The sequence below is a fragment of the Heptranchias perlo genome, chromosome 33 (assembly GCF_035084215.1).
Source record: "Heptranchias perlo isolate sHepPer1 chromosome 33, sHepPer1.hap1, whole genome shotgun sequence".
Classification (NCBI taxonomy): domain Eukaryota; kingdom Metazoa; phylum Chordata; class Chondrichthyes; order Hexanchiformes; family Hexanchidae; genus Heptranchias; species Heptranchias perlo.
The window spans coordinates 13,685,752-13,703,978 of record NC_090357.1 but is presented as its reverse complement, the minus strand read 5'-3'; the positions used below and the strand labels follow the sequence as shown (position 1 = coordinate 13,703,978).

At 42.5% G+C, this 18,227-nt stretch overlaps 1 protein-coding gene and 1 long non-coding RNA gene across 6 annotated transcripts in view; one reads left to right on the top strand and one right to left on the bottom strand.

Annotated features, from left to right (window-relative positions):
• LOC137301486 (neural cell adhesion molecule 1-like) overlaps window positions 1–5,651 on the top strand; it is a 441,173-nt gene extending 435,522 nt beyond the window's left edge. For all 5 annotated transcript variants that reach the window (XM_067971002.1, XM_067970999.1, XM_067970998.1 and 2 more), the window contains one exon: window positions 3,150–5,651. In XM_067971002.1, the coding sequence (XP_067827103.1) occupies window positions 3,150–3,249 (100 nt within the window). In that variant the 3' untranslated portion in view covers window positions 3,250–5,651. The remainder of the gene's footprint in view (window positions 1–3,149) is intronic.
• A 2,527-nt stretch (window positions 5,652–8,178) lies between these two features.
• LOC137301312 (uncharacterized) lies at window positions 8,179–17,132 on the bottom strand. The gene is made up of 3 exons (XR_010958269.1): window positions 17,053–17,132; window positions 13,751–13,947; window positions 8,179–8,380 (listed from the first exon to the last, which is right to left on the bottom strand). It is a non-coding gene; the product is annotated as an uncharacterized lncRNA (long non-coding RNA).
• Between the last annotated feature and the right edge of the window lie 1,095 nt (window positions 17,133–18,227).

Sequence of the window (18,227 nt, the reverse complement as noted above, 5' to 3'; positions counted from 1 at the left end):
TAGGTGCAAGTCTAGACAGTGTATGTTAGCAGGCTGTGCAACAATAGAGGACATCAGAATATAGGAACAGAAGTAGGCCATTCAGCCCCTCAAGCCTGTTCTGCCATTCAATTAGATCATAGCTGATCTGTATCTCAATTCCATTTACCCACCTTTGTGCCGTATCCCTCCAAGGCAGCCAAGAATGACTTTGCCCTCACTTGACACTTCCCATGGTTACTGGATAGTGATTAGGAGCAGAAACCTGTCTGAGTTTTCCCACGAACTATAGTTTCTCAATACTGCCCTGGCTGAGATAAGCTAATTTAACATAGACTAAGGATTAAACCTGTGACTTTCCTGGTCTGTATGGGCCCCAGTTCCACACCATACAGTCCATCGAAGAAGCTGATGTTAAAACAAATTGTCAAATCAAATTAAATTACGCCCCGGGCTCCTGTCTAAAACATCCATGATTGGTCTTGTCTGTATGTTGGCCAATGTATTTACAAACATCCAACATAAAAACTTAAAGGACTTTTATTATCTTGCGTAGTATCTTATCCCAAATATTTATCACTGTTTACATAAATAAATGTTTCCTAATTACAACAAGGCTTAGGAAAAATCCAAATGAAGTGAAAAAGCCAGCTATTTTAGTGGGGGTTTTTTTTCAGAGAGAGACTAGATTTGCTTATATTTAGGTTTTATAATAATATTTCATACCTAGCTCTCATTTATTCAGGTAATGAGAGTTACCCTACAGGAAGATTGCTTTGGTGCACACCCTTGAAGCTGTGTAACTAAGCAGCTCAGCACTTATCTGTGTTTTACTTTCTACTGAGTTTGTAGTTTCCATAACTATGATTCTTTCTGTAAGTCAAGTCTTGTGCTGTTTTCGTATTTTAAGCATGCTTAATGTTTAAGTAGTAAGTGTTTAGAAATACAAGATACTTTTGATACCATGCTGTGATATATTTTGTTCTGTTTCTTTTCATTTGTCATATTGTTTTGGAACAATTTTATATATTTCGTGTTGAAACAATTTACCAGAAATTAATGCAAAAGGCTTATTTTAAAAATGTAACAAAATTCTTCTCCTCCAATTCTGGGATTATCTTTATACAGGAACTTGGGAAAATTGAAGATCTGCAAAAAGTAGTGAGTTGTGATGGTACCTTGCTGGTTTTATTTGTTGATACTTTGCAAATGTGCAGGAGAGAAGCAAATTCACTGTTTGGTGATAGCAAAAGTAGCTTTTGAACATTGTGCACAAAGTATTTGTAGTAATAGAATCATAGAATGAAACAGCACAGAAGGAGGCTATTTGGCCCATCGTGCCTGTGCCGGCTCTTTGCTGGATTTATCCAATTAGTCCCGTTCCCCTGCTCTTTCCCCATAGCCCTGCAAATTTTCTCCCTTCCAAGTATTTATCCAATTCCCTTTTGAATGTTATCATTGAATAAATAGAGGCATAGAGATTCCAGATCATAACAACTCGCTGCATACATTTTTTTTTCCTTGTGTCACCTCTGGTTCTTTTGCCAATTACCTTAAGTCCTCTGGTTACTGACCCTTTTGCCACTGGAAACAGTTTCTCCTTATTTACTTTGTCAAAATCCTTCATGATTTTGAACACCTCTGTTAAATCTCCCCTTAACTTTCTCTGCTCTAAGGAGAACAACCCCAGCTTCTCTAGTTTCTCCACGTAACTGAAGTCCCGCATCCCTGGTACCATTTTAGTACATCTCATCTGCACCCTCTCTAAGGCCTTGACATCCTTCCTAGAGTGCGGTGCCCAGAATTGACCACAGTACTCCTGCTGGGGCCTAACCACTGTTTTATAAAGTCTAGCATAACTTCCTTGCTTTTGTACTCTATGCCTCTATTTATAAAGCCAAGGATCATATATGCCTTTTTAACAGCCTTCTCAACTTGTCCCGCCACCTTCAAAGACTTTTGGACAGACACCCCCAGGTGTCTCTGTTCCCGCACCCTCTTTAAAATTGTACCATTTAGTTTATATTGCCTCTCCTCATTCTTTCTACCAAAATGAATCACTCCACACTTCTCTGCATTAAATTTCATCTGCCATGTGTCTGCCCATTTCACCAGTCTGTCTGTGTCCTCCTGAAGTCTTTTACTATCCTCCTCACTATTTACTACATTTCTGAGTTTCATGTCATCTGCAAACTTTGAAATGATGCCCTGTATACCCATGTCCAGGTCATTAATATATATCAAAAAGAGCAGTGGTCCCAATGCCAACGCCAACCCCAACCCCAGCGGACACTATTGCACACTCCCCTCCAGTTTGAGAAACAACTGCTCACCATTACACCCTGCCTTCTATGCCTTAGCCAAATTCATATCAATGAAGCCACTGCCCCCTTAATCCCATGGGCTTCAATTTTGCTAACAAAACCCCTCAGCTGGAGTATTGTTTTCAATTCTGTGCACCACACTTTAAGAAGGATGTCTAGGCCTTAGGCAGGGTGGAGAAGAGATTTACTAGAATGGTACCAGTAATGAGGAGCTTCAGTTATGTGGAGAGATTGGAGAAGTTGGGGTTGTTCGTCTGAGAACAGAGAAGGTTAAGGGGAGATTTGAAAGGGGTGTTCAAAATCATGAATGGTTTTGATAGAGTAAATAAGGAGAAACTGTTTCCAGTGGCAGAAGGGTCGGTAACCAGAGGAGACAGACTTAAGGCATAAGAGCTCGAGGCGACATGAGGAAATGTTTTTTTACGCAGTGAGTTTTAATGATCTGGAATACACTGCCTGAAAGAGTGATGGAAGCAGATTCAATAGTAACTTTCAAAAGGGAATTAGATAAATACTTGAAGGGAAAAAAATTACAGGGCTATGGGGAAAGAGCAGGGGAATGGGACTAATTGGATAGCTCTTTCAAAGAGCTGGCACAGACACAATGCGCCAAATGGCCACCTCCTGTGCTGAACCTACTATAATACTGTGGTATGAAATTGTATTTAGAGTAAGATATGGCACAGTTACCACAATCGTGCATACTTCATAAAATGGTTAGCGAACACTTACAGTTTCATTTATGGTGTCTGATACTTTCACCTATTGCTGTGTGCTTTCTTTCCCTGCTGCTTTCACTTGTGGCATCATAGTAATTCATGTTCTACCTCACTTTCTGCTTGACAGGAAGGTCCCATTAGAGGAGAAGCCCAAACAAGAAGGGACAGAAGTAAAGACGGTTCCTAACGAAGCCACACAAACAAATGAGAATGAAAGCAAAGCATGATCAAACAAAGCCAGAAACCAGTTTCCCTTCAATGTCTCTTTTATTATTTTTGAACATGTTTTCCTGTTTGTAGATTTCAGCTGAGAAGGGGATCAATTGTGGCACACTTGCTTTTTGTAAAATTCCTTCATTAAAGGGTTGACCACATAATTGAAATTGGTACTTGTTGAAAAAAAATTACCTGGGGTACTTTAATTGTAGTTATCATTTTTCACTGCGCTTAGTAAGAATTGTGATTTTTAGATAACGTGTGAGTTCTTCAGTTAGAAACCACTGAGATACTCCTTCAGTTTCTCCCTATGTTAGTAGAGTGAATAGTTGAAACAAAAGAAAGAGTTTTCAGTACATACCTGTAGAAACGGCCACAACTGATTTTTATCCTCTTTTTTCAAAGTTTAAAAAAAAACTGATTAAAACACAGCTTTATAAATTACCGTTGTAAGGCTAGAAATGTGATTGCTTCACTGTTCATACAAATACATTATGTGCACAAAGCATTGCTATCTTAACCTGTGTTTATAATTTTTTTTTATTTGCAAGTTTTGATCCTGAGTTAGCTTTTGACTAAACAGAAGGTTTGTAAATTTGCATATGTGAAGTATATTTCAATTTGCAGTATTCAATTTTATGAAATGAATATTAATTTTTGCCAACTTTTATTTTCAGTGTTTATTGGTTTAAGACTGCAAACCATAATTGTTTAACCGTTACATGTTATAATTGTGTGTAAATGTAACAGGCTTTGTAATTTTTTTTTCACGGCTTGTTTTAAATGACAATAGTTTAGCCTGCTTGATTTTGCCATGATTTTTTTTAAATGGAAGTGTTTACATTGCCTTCCTTCATCACCCTTTAGTTAGAATACACATTGCTTATTTGATCTGCTATCAGAATAAAAGATCTTAGTTATACCATATGATTGCACACCATATTAAGACCAGTTTACTTCATTAAAGTCTGATATACATTTATGTTAATTGTTCTTGTTTCCACTGCAAAACACCTTCAATTCTCGCAGCTATGAAAGGAATTATGTAGCGTATTTCTGTTTCTGAAGCAATGTTTCAACTTTTTAGACTGCAAGCTTGTGCACTGTGAATGCGTGAATATTATAGTGTGTTTTTGTCATAGTATTTCAAAGAAATTCAGCATAGCTTGGTTGTGAAAGGTGTAGCAGGTAGTTCTGAAGATTGTGTGGGAAAATGCCATCACTGAGGGGGGGGGAAAAGTTTTTAAAAAAAATAAGGGGCGGCAAACATGTTTGGGCATGAATTCCATGTGTTATAAGTTTTATTGCCTGTAATGTTTAACAATGATGGTAAGACTGGGAGCATACCCCATTAGCACAATCCAATGGGGCTTTACTCTTTCATGTACTTTTATTTTGTGTGCAGTCTCAGTCCAGTAATGATCGCATTGCTAATTTGTAAGTTCAAACTGTGAAATACTGGTCTTGTCATTTGCTTCAAGTGTTTGCATATATTCAACTTTAGGGATGACACTGGAGGCACCTTTTAAGTCACATGTTTAATTAAGGCTTAACCTATGTACAGATGTAACTTGAGGCTGCATCAGATTACCTTTTGGACTCATTTACTACTATAGCAACACAGCAAAAATAAATGGCATTTTTATTCCAATGCTGCCTTAAATCAAGCCCTACCCCTAATATAATTAATTACCCAGCGATATTTAAACCCATTACTTGCTGTAATATTTGTGCTGGCATTAAAATGGGACCAAGTTTACACAGATCATTGCAACCATGCAATGATCTAGTAGTGAAAGGAATGGATGTTTGTTGTCTTAACTGTGCCATTTAGCAAATCTTCAGTGAACAGATAACTGAATATAGTCATTAGGGCAGAGGATTTTCTCCTGTGTTGCTTGTAGTAAAATCATAAATGCATTTACCATTTTGCTTCAAATAGCCATTAGAGGAAATCATCCCCCAGAGCCCCTTTTAGAATTTCGAATGCAGTTCACGTTATAGGTATACTGGCCGAGGTTTTCAACTTCCGCTCTTACCTGCGACTTTCCTCCCTAGTCACATCAATGGGCAGAAAATCACAGGCTGGTGAGCATAGAAGAGGAAAAGCCCAGTCCTTCAATCTTGAACAAAGAAGGCGGCACATATAAAATAGCCTTATAACCTTCTACTGTAAATCTCAACGGCTGGACTCCATCTGTAAAACCCTATAAGGATTAAAGCCTCCAACCTCCACTGTCACCCCTAATTAGAATACCCTGCATTTAGGGCCTTCTCTCCTGTTACAGAACTTTTTATTGAGCAAAGATTAAACCACCTTTCCACTATCACTGGTGTAAATACTGACTACTAACCGAAATTTTTGACTTTGCATTATGTCAGATACTTGTGTTCAATAAAAATTACAAAATAAGATGACGACTGCTGTGTCCATGTTTTAATCCTCCATTGTCGGTACTACCTATCTTATTCTAGTTTTTTTAAAAACAGAAGTTGTAACACCTCGCGTGAAGCTATTGACCTATTAGAGTTATTCGCTGAAGTCCCCAGTGGGTGTCAGCAGGATATTCACCCATAGGGGCATCATAGTTGGCCAAATTTGGTTCTTATTTGATGCATGGATGAACACACACACACAGATCTGCTCACTCTCTTCTAATACGAGTTGCTGGAAAGCAATCAGGAATGGTTAACAAACACATTTTTCCTCTCTCATTAGGAAGCCAATAGTAGTACCTTTACTGGTTCCCTGGCTAACACCAGCCGACTCAGGGATGGATCCTGAGAAATTGCTGGCCTATATGGTTCAGCTACTCATTGCAGAAAATAACCAACTCATTAGAAGAGCTGAGAACAGACAACATATATTGAAATAGGGTGGAATTTAATGACTTTATCATCTCTGCTCCTCTTAAAGAAGCAATTTCACCATCTGTAAAGAGGGACTTTTTAAAGAGGGACTTTTGCCATCAGGACTTCTTTTATACATAAAAAAATTAATAACTCTATTTTTTTGCAGTGGGGAATTTTTTGTTTAAGCAGGGAATACTGATGTAGAATCACAGGAACTGACTGAAAGGGGTTACACATAGGGCCCAGTAATTCTACTCAGCCAGTACCTCTGATGTCACCAGAATTTGACGTTTAACCAAAAGTATTCTTTTGGAGAAATCAGCAGAAGTACATCAAACAGGCACGTCACAGGGCTGAGGGATACAGAGTGGTGGAATTTGGTTTCACATTTGTGAGCTTACACCCAAAGGTTTGTGAATGTTATGGTTGACCCTGGACCTCAGGACTCTGAATGCCTTCATCCAAAAGGAAAAATTCAAGATGATCACCAATGCACAGATCATGCAAGCAATACGACCAGGAGACTGGCTAGCCACAGAGAACCTGAAGGGCACCTACAGAATAAGAGAAGCTCATAGAAAATACCTCAGATTCAATGTCTGTGGGGTTTACCAGAAAGAAAGACTTGCATTTATAAAGTGCCTTAGTATTCTCTCAGAAACATCTCAAAGTGTTTCACATACAATGAATTACTTTGAGAGTGCAGTAACTGTTGCTAAATGCGGGAGCTGCACACAGAAAAATCCCACAACAGTGAGATGAATAACCCGTTGATCTTTTGTTGATATTTGCTGAGGGAGAATGTTGGCCAGAAGGCTGGAGAACTCCCTGTTCTTCAAATAATGCTACTTGATCTTTAACATTTACCTGAACCACCAGAACAAAGCCTCAATTTAATGTTTCTTGTGAAGGGTAGTACTCTCCCAGTGCTGCACGGAAGTGCCAGCCTCAATTAAATGCCCCAATCTTGTGGCTTGAACCCATAACCTTCTGATGTCAGACAGTTACGAGTACTAAGTACTTCTGTTCAGCCCAGCCTGGTTCTCAGGGTCTTTAACTGCTTGCTGGCAGTAAGGACTAAACATCTATCTGTCGCTGCACAACCAGTACCAGTATCCTCTGCAGAAGCAAAAGAAGAGGTTCCCCAGGTTGGGATAACTAGGATTTGTCATCACAAAGAAATCCCAATTGTGTCCCTGCAAGACCTGTCTTTGTAGGAGTCTGCTTCCATACAGGGGTGGATACCTTTCCCTTCCACCAGGCACATTTACCATGATTGAAACAAAATTGTCAGTTGGAAGGATTTATTTAATGTGCACTGTCCTTTTTGGTACTTCGGCTGCAAAAGTTTTGTCAGTGTTCTGTTTCCTTTGGAACAAAACCTTGGGTAAATCATTTGCTAAATGGAGGTTAGCAAATTGGGTAGTGATATGTCCCTACTTGTGTTACTCCCAGAGAAGACAGCACCAACTAGATTGGTTACAGCTTCCTCAAACCTGTGCATTGTCCACATGCAGAAGGTCACTCTAACTTAATAACTAAAGATGACAAGCACTTTGGTGCCACTTTCTTCCAAGCTGATTTGAAGGTGTTGACCTAAAGATTCATTCGCGCCAGCCTGGATGATTCCTGTGCCTAAACGGGTAGGCCTGAGGCGCACCTGATATTGGGCCTCGAGCCTCATGTAGATGAGACCCGTGAGCTGCGGACACCGACTGGGTGTCTCCCAGGCAGCTCGGCGACGAAGAGGCTTTGCATTTCGGGCCACTACATCGTCAAGAGAGATGACCAGGAAAGGGAGGGTGATTGGGAGGTGGGAAATCGGGAGGAAGCGATCGGGGAGGGGAGGGTGGAGGCGGAGGTAGGATGAGGGCTAATAATGCCGCATCACACAGTGTAATAATATCTTTAGGTTCTATTTAAGCATCGTGTTAGTGGCCTTTTACCTAAATCTCGCCTCCTTTCCGACACTCAGCCTGTCCACTTACATAATGGTGTGGAAAATAATAAATGGCAAGTTATGCATTTAATACCTTTATTAGGCAATCACCAGATGATCTCAGGAGATAACACAGTGGTGCCTCAAATTTAAAAAATGAACAGAATAATTATTTTTTTATATCGTAAGAAATTCAGTCTATTATAAATACGGGATCCTTACAATATACATTTGCTGCGCATTCGTAGAACAAAGATTTTCGGAAAGTTTCATCGTGGCACTCATCAAATGTACTAAATCCAGTTGACAGGAGCACTGTTACTCCATGCTGTGTGGTGTCGTTTTGAAATCTGGCATAAGTAGAAACCGACAGTAAGTACAGACCAAGATAAAGCTCTTTCATTTTCAGTGAAACTCACTAACTTTCTGAAAAGAAATGTTTCCTGTTTTTTGTGCTTCTGGCTGAAAGATAAGATAACCACAGTATTAGCCAATTCAGTGGCTTTGTCATCTTGCACACTTCGGCCCCAATTTTAGAATGGAGGCGGGAAGGCAGCGGGGGGGGGGGGAGGGGGGGGAGGGGTGAATGGGCGCATGGGTAACGCGACTAATAAAATATGTGCATTTCGCACGCGATCGCAAGTGAATTGGTGGCACTTAACATGGCTTCTGAGTTTGTCGTCCTAAAGCTGCGCAGTGGGCGGACTGCACACCCGCATCACGGGCTGTCAGCTGGAGGAGCTCTATATAAAGGGCCATTGCTCCAAAGGCTTTTGCTGGAGCAAAGACCCAGAAATCACAATGGAGCAGCACAGGGGCAAGGCTGCTCCAAAGTTCAGCGATGTCTCACTGCAGCAGCTACTGGACGGGATGAGGAGGAGGAGGGAAGTCTTTTAATCCGCGGATGGGAGGAAGTGCCCAGCCTCTACCACCAAGAAGGCCTGGCTGGAGGTGGCAGACGAGCTCACCAGCAGCAGCAACGTCTCCCGAAACTGGATCCAGTGCAGGAAGTGTTTCAATAACCTAACCAGGTCAGCAAAAATGAGTACTCTTACTGATTCTCCTACATTCTGTGTTCCACATCAGCCCCCGCCCCCGCAACAACTCATTCTGCACTGCCAAGTCTACTCTATCACATCACTCCTCACATCCACTTAAGGCGCCTCCTCAACTTACCTGCACTTCCTCAGCACTTCTTCACCGCCCCATTAGTCACCCCACCACTACCATTCACCCCAATCCTCATCCAATGTGATGTCTCTGTCTCATACTCACCCTCTGATGCGCCTCTTTCACGGTCAGCCTCACCCAAAGCAATGCATTCATCGCCTGACCACTTCACCCTCACACACATCTGTACTTTCTCCCCTTCTAGGAGAAGAGAACGCAAAATGCACACGAGAGGGCGAGGACTGGAGGGGGGGCCACAACAAATAGTGGTTCTCACAGACGTGGAGCAGGAGGCCCTGGAGATCAGCTGCGCCCTCGAGTGCCTGTCCGTCGGGGTCGCCGACACTAGCACCCCAGAAACGTCTGGTGACACAACTTTAACATTCATCACACACAACATGAATTGATTTTAACAATGATTGGCATGTTGAACACTCCTCACAACATGATATATCTGTAATGATGCTTAATATTGCCTTCTGTTCTCTTACAGGCCCTTCAACGACCGCAGTGACGGCAGAGGGTGATTCCTCAGAGGACCTGCCGGCCTCTGAGGGTGCACCGTCACATCATAGTGATTCATCCACCAGCACAGGTATTCACACCTCGGTGGGTCCTAGTAGTCAGTTAGTTGGGTTGGCACCTGGTGAGTCACCACACACAAGTGAGCACGAGCAGACACTGGTGGCAGGGGCAGCTGTGGAGGGTCCGTGTCGGTGGGAGCACTCCTCTCCAGGCTCTGCTCAGTTGGACACAGATGCTGAACCCTGGGGATCATCCTTAAAAAGGAGAATGATCGAGGGACAGCAGCATATTTGCGAGGTACTGGAACAGGTGCTACGCACACTCTCCACAATAGCGCAGAGGATGGAGGAGTCCAACTCCTGCATTAGTGGAATGGTGGCACAGGTACGGGAGGGAATCTCTGGGATAGTGTCACAGGGACGTGAGCAATTGTCTGAGATAGTGTCGCAGGTAAGTGCGGGAATGTCTGCGATGGAAAGAAGGCTAGCCTCTGTTGAGCTTCAAGCACGGCTCACAAATGAACCCATTCAGGCCCTAAAAATGGTTGTTCAACATTCTGCCGCCTTAAACAGTCAGGCAGGTACTTTACAACTGGGCTTCCGAGGCATCGTACATGTCTTCCAAACTGTTGTCCAGCATAGTGGTAGGAGTGATGTGGGCCTGGTCCCAGGAGAGGGATGATGGCAAAAGGGGACATGGAAGTGGGGACGCCACTCAAAGTGCTCCCACGTCTCACCGTTGCCCCCCCTCAACCAGTACCCGCAATGCTGTCTCCTCTCCAGGTGGCCGAGTCTGCCCCTGCACAGGTGCAGGTGGAGTAGTCTTTGGAGGGGCCCTCACGGGCTCCAGAACTCAGAGAGCGTAGGTCGATAGCATCCAAGCAGTCAGGGCATGAACATGAGCAACCTGCCACTACCTCTGCTGCAGCCACAGGGGAAGCACCACGTAGGAGTAGTAGGAAGAGAAAGGCTAAGGATTTGTGAGCACGAAGGGCATGCACAAGGGTTTCTGTCAGATGGTCGTGTTTTTCATTTATATTTCGTCTTTGTTAAAGTCACATTAAATGTTATCGTTCTCACCACTACTGCCACATCTTGCCCATTCTTGACTGGCTTTTGTGATTGGGCCCTTTCATGAGGTTCACCATGAACGGCGAGACTTGATGCCACCCAATGGGTCATTTTACAGTGGATGTATGTGTAGTTGCAGGACTGTTTTGTGCAGGGAGGGGTGACGAGGCTGGTGATGTTGCTCGTCCTCAGATGTAGTGGTGAATGCAGCCATGGCGCCCCCCCAATCCTGTGGTGTGAGCTTGAGGAGGTCCGAAAAGTTGGTAAATATGTGAACAGAAGAATTGTGAGTGGAAAGCAAGAATTTTCAGTGAAAGCACAAAGATCTCCCAGCCAAAAGTTTGTCTGAAAGAACTGAGTGCCCTGCTGCAATATCTCACATTTTATCCCCATCTGTCAAACAAGCATTTGAATGTCCAACTGGCTGCTGGCTGAAACACGTCTGGTAGAACATGGAGTGTTTCCCACAGCACGGGAAATATGTTGAGGATGTTTGAAAATTGGACCCCTGCCTCAATGTGCACAAAATTAAGTACTTCAAGTATCTAAATAACACTCTTAACTGTCATCCCACTGGCTTCAATTGCTCGGGATTTCCCCGATTTTCGGAGCCCAACACACCCGCTACTTCATTCCAAAATCGAGCCCTTAAAATCTCACTGTTGGCAATTATCTGATTTGATAATCATGGTGTGGGCTTTCAAAATTGCTTTGTTATCCTGCCACAATCTTCATTCGTACTGTGGTTGATTTTAATTTTTATATCATTCAAATTCGATCTCATTGATTAATCTCTCTATTACCAGTTCTAGCACCGTGTCAAGTTGGCCAGTAAGTATCGCAGGTATGCAAGATAAACACTGATACCACATAAAGTAAAAGGTACCTTGCCAACAGGCTATTCATTTGTAAGCTTGTGGGTTATTTGTCAGTGGGCTATTTGGTCATGAGGGCCATCACCACCAGAACTGTTTTCTTCTGGCTTTTCGATTGAAATTAGACTCTTCGAATATTAACACTTAACATGTTTGTATGAAAATCCTTTTTCTGTTGTCCTAATGGTGGTGTTATGCCCTTTAATTTAAATGGACAAGGGGCAAGGGATTTGGGGAGAAGAGTGGGGAATGGAAGTGTTGTGGGATTGGAGCGAGGGGAGAGAGTGACAGCGGCCTGGGATCTGGGGATTGGAGGTCGAGGGGCAACTGGGGAATGGGGCTTGAGGAGAGACTGGCCCGTATTTCAGGCGTCCCTGGCAGCCGCCTAAAACAGGCATTCAGTCCCTTACAAATGTAAATAAGAGGCCTAACGTTCATTTTAGGTCCCCTCTCAGAAAATGGTCTGTGATGAGCAGGGCAGGCTTCGGGCCTGCCTTGCTCAGGATTCTTCAGCAGCCGCTGCAGCTTAAGCAACAGCTGCCAACGAAAGGTCGGTTTAGTTTAAAACAAACGTTTTTGAAAAACTTTCCTGAAGAGCCAGGTGGAACAGGAGTGCTTCTCCCAGCTTCACAGCATTCCTGACAGCCCCTGTCGGTTGCAATCAGCCCTTCCTCCTACTGTCCCGTTCTCCTCCACCCCCCCGCCACTTATGAGGCCTCTGACGGAGAGGCAGGTGGTCTGAAATTCGCTGTTGCAAAAGGGTGATGTGCTTGTGAAGGCACGGGCAGCTTGCCCATATTATTTAGATGCATCCTGAGGCTCAATTTCAGGCCAGCCTTGGGCCTCCTTTGTCGGGCACATGTTGGTGCCGTATCGCCGCCCAAAACTACGCACCAACAAATTTCCGTGCCACCCTCTCCAGAATTGTGGGTGAAAACTCAAATCCTGATAAATGCACCAACAGCATTTCTAGGCTTGTGAGCCTATCTTTTCTCTACATGTCTTACACTCTCTCTTTTCCTCTCACCTGTTGTGAAGATCTGGAGAAAATTAGGAAGAGTGAGGCTAGTGGCATGAGAGGCAGAGACTGGAAGCTCTAGGCTGGTCAGGTAGAAGCAGGAAGGTACTTAAAAATACTTGGGGTGAGCCTGTAATCTGGAAGGACTTTGTTGTTGACATAATTATTGAGCCGGAAATTGCTCCAAGCGTGAACCAGCAGCGCGCGCCACTCATTAGATTTAAATTCACCCACTAAGTTACCGCGTTCTTTTTGGTGGCAACTTCCTTGAACTGCGAGTTCAAAAAACATCAGCGTTCTTTCCCGGGCTGTGAGAATGATGAAAGGATCTCTAAGGCCCCCACAACCAATCAGCTTGAAGCAAGCCACGCTGTGAGAACCAGGAAGTGCAGTTCATTGACAAACAGCGCAGACTAAAAACCCGGATATGCCCAATCAGATATTACAAAATGACAGAGAAAGTGAAATAGAGAGGATAAGATTAAAAGACTGAGATAAAAGAGAGACAGTAGGACAACCAGCGAACCCGGAAGATTAAGTTCTGGATTTTGGCCTTTGCGCTGTTGGGCTCACCGTTATTTTAAAAGCAATTTCCAGGCTATGATTTTCCTTATCTGAGCTCAGAAGGCAGGAAGCCAGTAAAGGGAATAATGAGGTCCTTCTGCACATATGCTCTTCCTTAATGCATTGTTCAAGTCAGGCCTGAGCTGGGTGAGCCAGACTGCTCGCCAATGCATCAGGGGCATTTGTGCCTGATGTTGATGAGGTCTGGCAGGATGCAGTGGGTTGAGTGGAAATATTTGTTGGAGTGATTAGAAGATAGGATGGATGAAGTTGTGATTTCTTTGAATTGCTGTGTTTATACTGTTATAAATAGGGTATTTAACATACCAGCTGTAGTTCAGTGAATTTCTTTTCCGGGAACATAATTACCATAAACAAAGCTAGAATGTGATTGGCTGGAATTTTTTTGCAGGGGAATGTAACTGGCAAGGAAATTGAAATGTGGGAGAAAGGTTTTACGTAAAATGAAGTAATATCCAATTAAACATAAAAGCATACCTCAAGGGAAGAACATTTCATTTAAAGTCTGGTGACTCTGTGCTGCTTCACACAGCGACTTCTCTGCAAGTTCCTCATCCTCCTCCTCCCCCCGCATCTCTCAGGTGGATGTAGAAGATCCCATGGCACTATTTTGATGAAAAGCAGGGGAGTTCTCCCCGGTGTCTTGGCCAATATTTATCCGTCAACCTACATCACTAAAAAAACAGATTATCTGGTCATTATCACACCGCTGTTTGTGGGACCTTGCTGTCCGCAAATTGGCTGCCATGTTTCCTACATTACAACAGTGGCTACATTTCAAAACTATAAAGCAATTTGGGATGTCCAGAGGTCATGAAAGGCGCTGTATAAATACAAGTTCTTTCTTTCCTGTATTCTGGGAATGTCACATCTTTAACTTAAATTCAGCACTAGAATAGAGCAGCAGGATATGCTGGTAAGCTTTTTATTAATCATTGACATGCTAAACAGAGCAGCTATGATCTCAGTTATGTAATGGTGAACTGAGATCATAAATCTCTCTTTCAACATGTGGGCAATTAACTTATATTCGGTTTCTCATTGCCAAGGCTTCTGTCATTGCCTGGAAGGACACCATGACAAAATAACTTGAGTGCTGTAATCACTTTTACCAGTGCTGAAACGGGTTCTTGGCACGCCTCCCTTGTTTGTTCACACTTTCGTAGTTCTCCTTAACAACCGATCTGTAAAGTATACCATGCTGCTCTACCCAGCAACAATTACCAATTCATACTTTATTATGGTTTCACTTCTTTCATGACTGTGAAATTGCCCAGCTCTATATCTGCCAATTCTATATTAATATTAGGAATTGTGCCTTTAATGTCTTTTGCAGTATTATATTTTTTTAAAACTAGGTGCAGTTATCTCCTGCAGGTGAGTATGTTTGTTAAATATATCTAGGCTACTTCTGATTATATTAACATACTTTCTTGATACACAGGTGTGCTATCCTATCAGATTACTAAATTGGCCAATTAACTTCCAATCTTAGTCAATTTGAACCACTTGTAAACAGTTGGTGAGGACCAGATGGCAGAGAACAACAACAACAACTTGTATTTATGTAGCGCCTATCAGGTAGTACAACGTTCCAAGGTGCTTCACAGGAGCAAAGAAGTCAATAACTGTACAGAAATAACAACAACTAGTTAATTTATTAAGACAATCATTGAATAGCTGATGATGTGGACTAGCAGTGTCTTCCTTGTGGTGGGCTGTGCCTGGTATCTTCAGTAGCTGAACTAGCTTGGTGGAGCATTTTTTCCACATGGGGTGAGAATGTCTTTGTTTCTTTGGAATGATTCTATATGCTGGAGTGAAGTGAAGGGAGTAATCTGAATTACACTGCGCTTAACCTCCTTTTAACAGCAGCACAGCAAAATAGCAACAACTTTCCAGCAGTTTTGAGGATAAATTGCTGTATACAGCCATTTACTAGTCCTTGCCTTGGTGAATGGACCAGTCTCTCTGATATAGTTTTCTTTGCCCTTGAAGTTTAATATTTTGGTAACTTATAGCCAATTGGATCCTTAGCTTGTGGTACTAGGGGCTCTCACTATCATCAGCTCAGTTCAGTTATTCCATCTGTTATTCCCCCTTCCCCCTCTCTTGTAATATCTTCCTAGAACACAAGGATGGATTCTTGGCCTACGAAGAACAGGAGGTAAATTATGTCAGTCTTCTACGTCAAACCTGATTTAATTTTCCCCTCTTTTGTGTCTCCACTAAGGGCAGGTAGGTGAGCAGCCCTTAAGCCTCTGCATCTTCTATCCCTTAACCAGTGCTAGGAGTTGTGTAAGAGCAGACCAGAGTGATTTGCCTGTTTTCCCCTGCCTTTTAGTAGGTAACCAACTGGCCTCAGCTTAGCTCCTGTCATGACAACTTGCTGGAAATAGGGATTTCATCACTGTAATTAAGAACTAGTGTCCTACACTTCTACACTGCATCACAGTGAGTTCATCGTTCAATATGCGGAGGGGGCTTGACAGGGTAGATGCTGAGAGGTTGTTTCCCCTGACTGTAGAGTCTAGAACTAGGGGGCATAGTCTCAGGATGAGGGGTCAACCATTCGTGACTGAGATGAGGAGGAATTTCTTCACTCAGAGGGTTGTGAATCTTTGGAATTCTCTACCCGAGAGGGCTGTGGATGTTCAGACGTTGAATGCATTCAAGGCTGAGATAGATTTTTGGACTTTAGGGGAATCAAGGGATACGGGGATCAGGCAGGAAAGTGGAGTTGAGGTTGAAGATCAGCCATGATCTGATTGAATGGCGGAGCAGGCTCGAGGGGCCGTATGGCCTGCTCCTGCTCCTATTTCTTATGTTCTTATGCCACCTCTACAAAGTTATCTGATTGACAACACATTAGATAAAACTATCCAAAACTTTTTTCTGCACAACATTCCTTTCTGAATGCTTACACTTCTACCGGCTCTCTGTTCTTTCACTTGATGTCACATGGTTACAGTTACAGTTACTTATATCTCTATCAGAAAATCAGTTGCATTGTAGTTTCAGTCAATGATCTCATTGATTTTGGCCATGAATACGAGGCCTGCAATTTCCCTTTAATTCACTGTCGCAGGTTCTGTATACACTTAACGAACATCATGAGCGTTTAGGACTAGCTGCCTGTGAATGCAACAGCGCACTGTTTTATCAGTTTACCACAAAAACCCACAAGAGATTTTTTAAAAACCCACAGAACCTGAAAAACTATTTAATTGAGAAGCTCAGCTTCAAGTTTGAGGGTCTTTTACGCAACTAGTAATGAGTTGTGCCCACCAATGGCCTGGATAGGTTGGAACCCAGTAGAAAAACATCAACATGTTGGTGGCAGATGCATATACTTATCACTGGCTTGAAAGCCATGGTAGTCCACATATCCACTGGGAGCAAGACCACATATTTCAATGAAGAATTGCTGGATAATGATTTGGAACATGAATTCTTACTCCCTACCCTGGGGCACTTAGGGCAACTTTAGTATCCCTACCACTGACACTCTCCGTGAGATCAGCTAACTCCACACTTACCAAGAATTTTGAATTTAGAAACCTTTTGTGTGGCTCAAATACTCCTTAGATAAACGCACTGAGCCAAGTTGAACTTAAGCATGTAATGATTCTGGACTCCCTGTGCTTTGTAGCTGATCTACAAGACTTTCTGTCAGATTTCAGTTCATAAATAAAAAATTTTTCAACCAAACATTTTTTGCGGAAAGCTACAATATGCCAGAGATGAAAACCATTCTCCTGTGAAATAATATTGCTCACCGTGTTCTGCAGGCATGAAAAGGCAAAAGCGACAGAATCTGGTTATGGAAAAAGTCCAATGAATTTGGCCACAACACAAGAATGGTTCAGATTATCACATAAATCTATTGCCAGGAGGAGGGAAAATTCAATATAAATAACGCGAGAGTGTTTTTTTTTGTTTAAGTTCATTTTTAAAAAAATCTTTCCAGATAAGGTGAATACATAACGGATATATTGGTCTAATTAAGCAGTAAATTGCCAGTAAAATCTGAATCACAGTTTAAACATTGCTCTCCAGTACTGGGCTTTGCAGTTAGTTATAAATCTAGAACCTGTGCACAGCATAAACTGCTGCATTTTCTTTAACTAATGAACTGCCTGGAAAAAGTGCACTTCTACATATTGACGATATGATTCAACAGGCCTGGACGAATGCAAATAGTGACTTTGTTTCTATTATCTGTAATCTATGCGTGTTACCAGAACAGCTATATATCTGAGAGGAGCAATGCTGATTGGAATGTGTAGTATTGCTTGACCCCTTCACTGGAGGCGATGTACTGTTCAAAGCAGAACGGTTGCTTTCAGGCAATTTAAACAGGGTCACTGCCTGAGGAGATGATTAACTGGACCTGGGGAGCAAGGGCAGTGGAGGGGGAGGGAATTAGCAACGGATCCAACAGTGTCTGGTTACTGGACAGTGCTATTGGAGGTGATTATATGCAACAATTAATAATAAAAAAAAATGTTATTTCCCCTCCCCCATCATAATGTCTTCCTTGAATACAGGACTGGAATCCTGGCCCATTGAGACTACAACACTTATGTTAAGAAATGGTTCCCTTTTTTAATTAAAAAAATCTTTTTTTTTGGCTGTACAACACCATTGTGTTGGAAATCGTACACATTATATCTTGGTGTGAGCTTGTTTCAGTTGGTAGCACCTTTGTGTCCGTGGGGTTAAGCTGCGTTACAGACTTCAGCACATTATCTCGGCTGACACTTTTCATTGCCGTGCTGAGAGTGTTGAATTATCAGAAGTGCTATTTTTTTTGCATGAAACATTGAATCTAGGTCTCACCAACCTATTCAGGTGAGTGTAAAAGATGTAGTGGCACTATTCAAAGAAGTGCAAGGAATTCTCCTGGCCTATATTCCTCCCTCAAACAGTACCATCAAAACACTTTAACTGG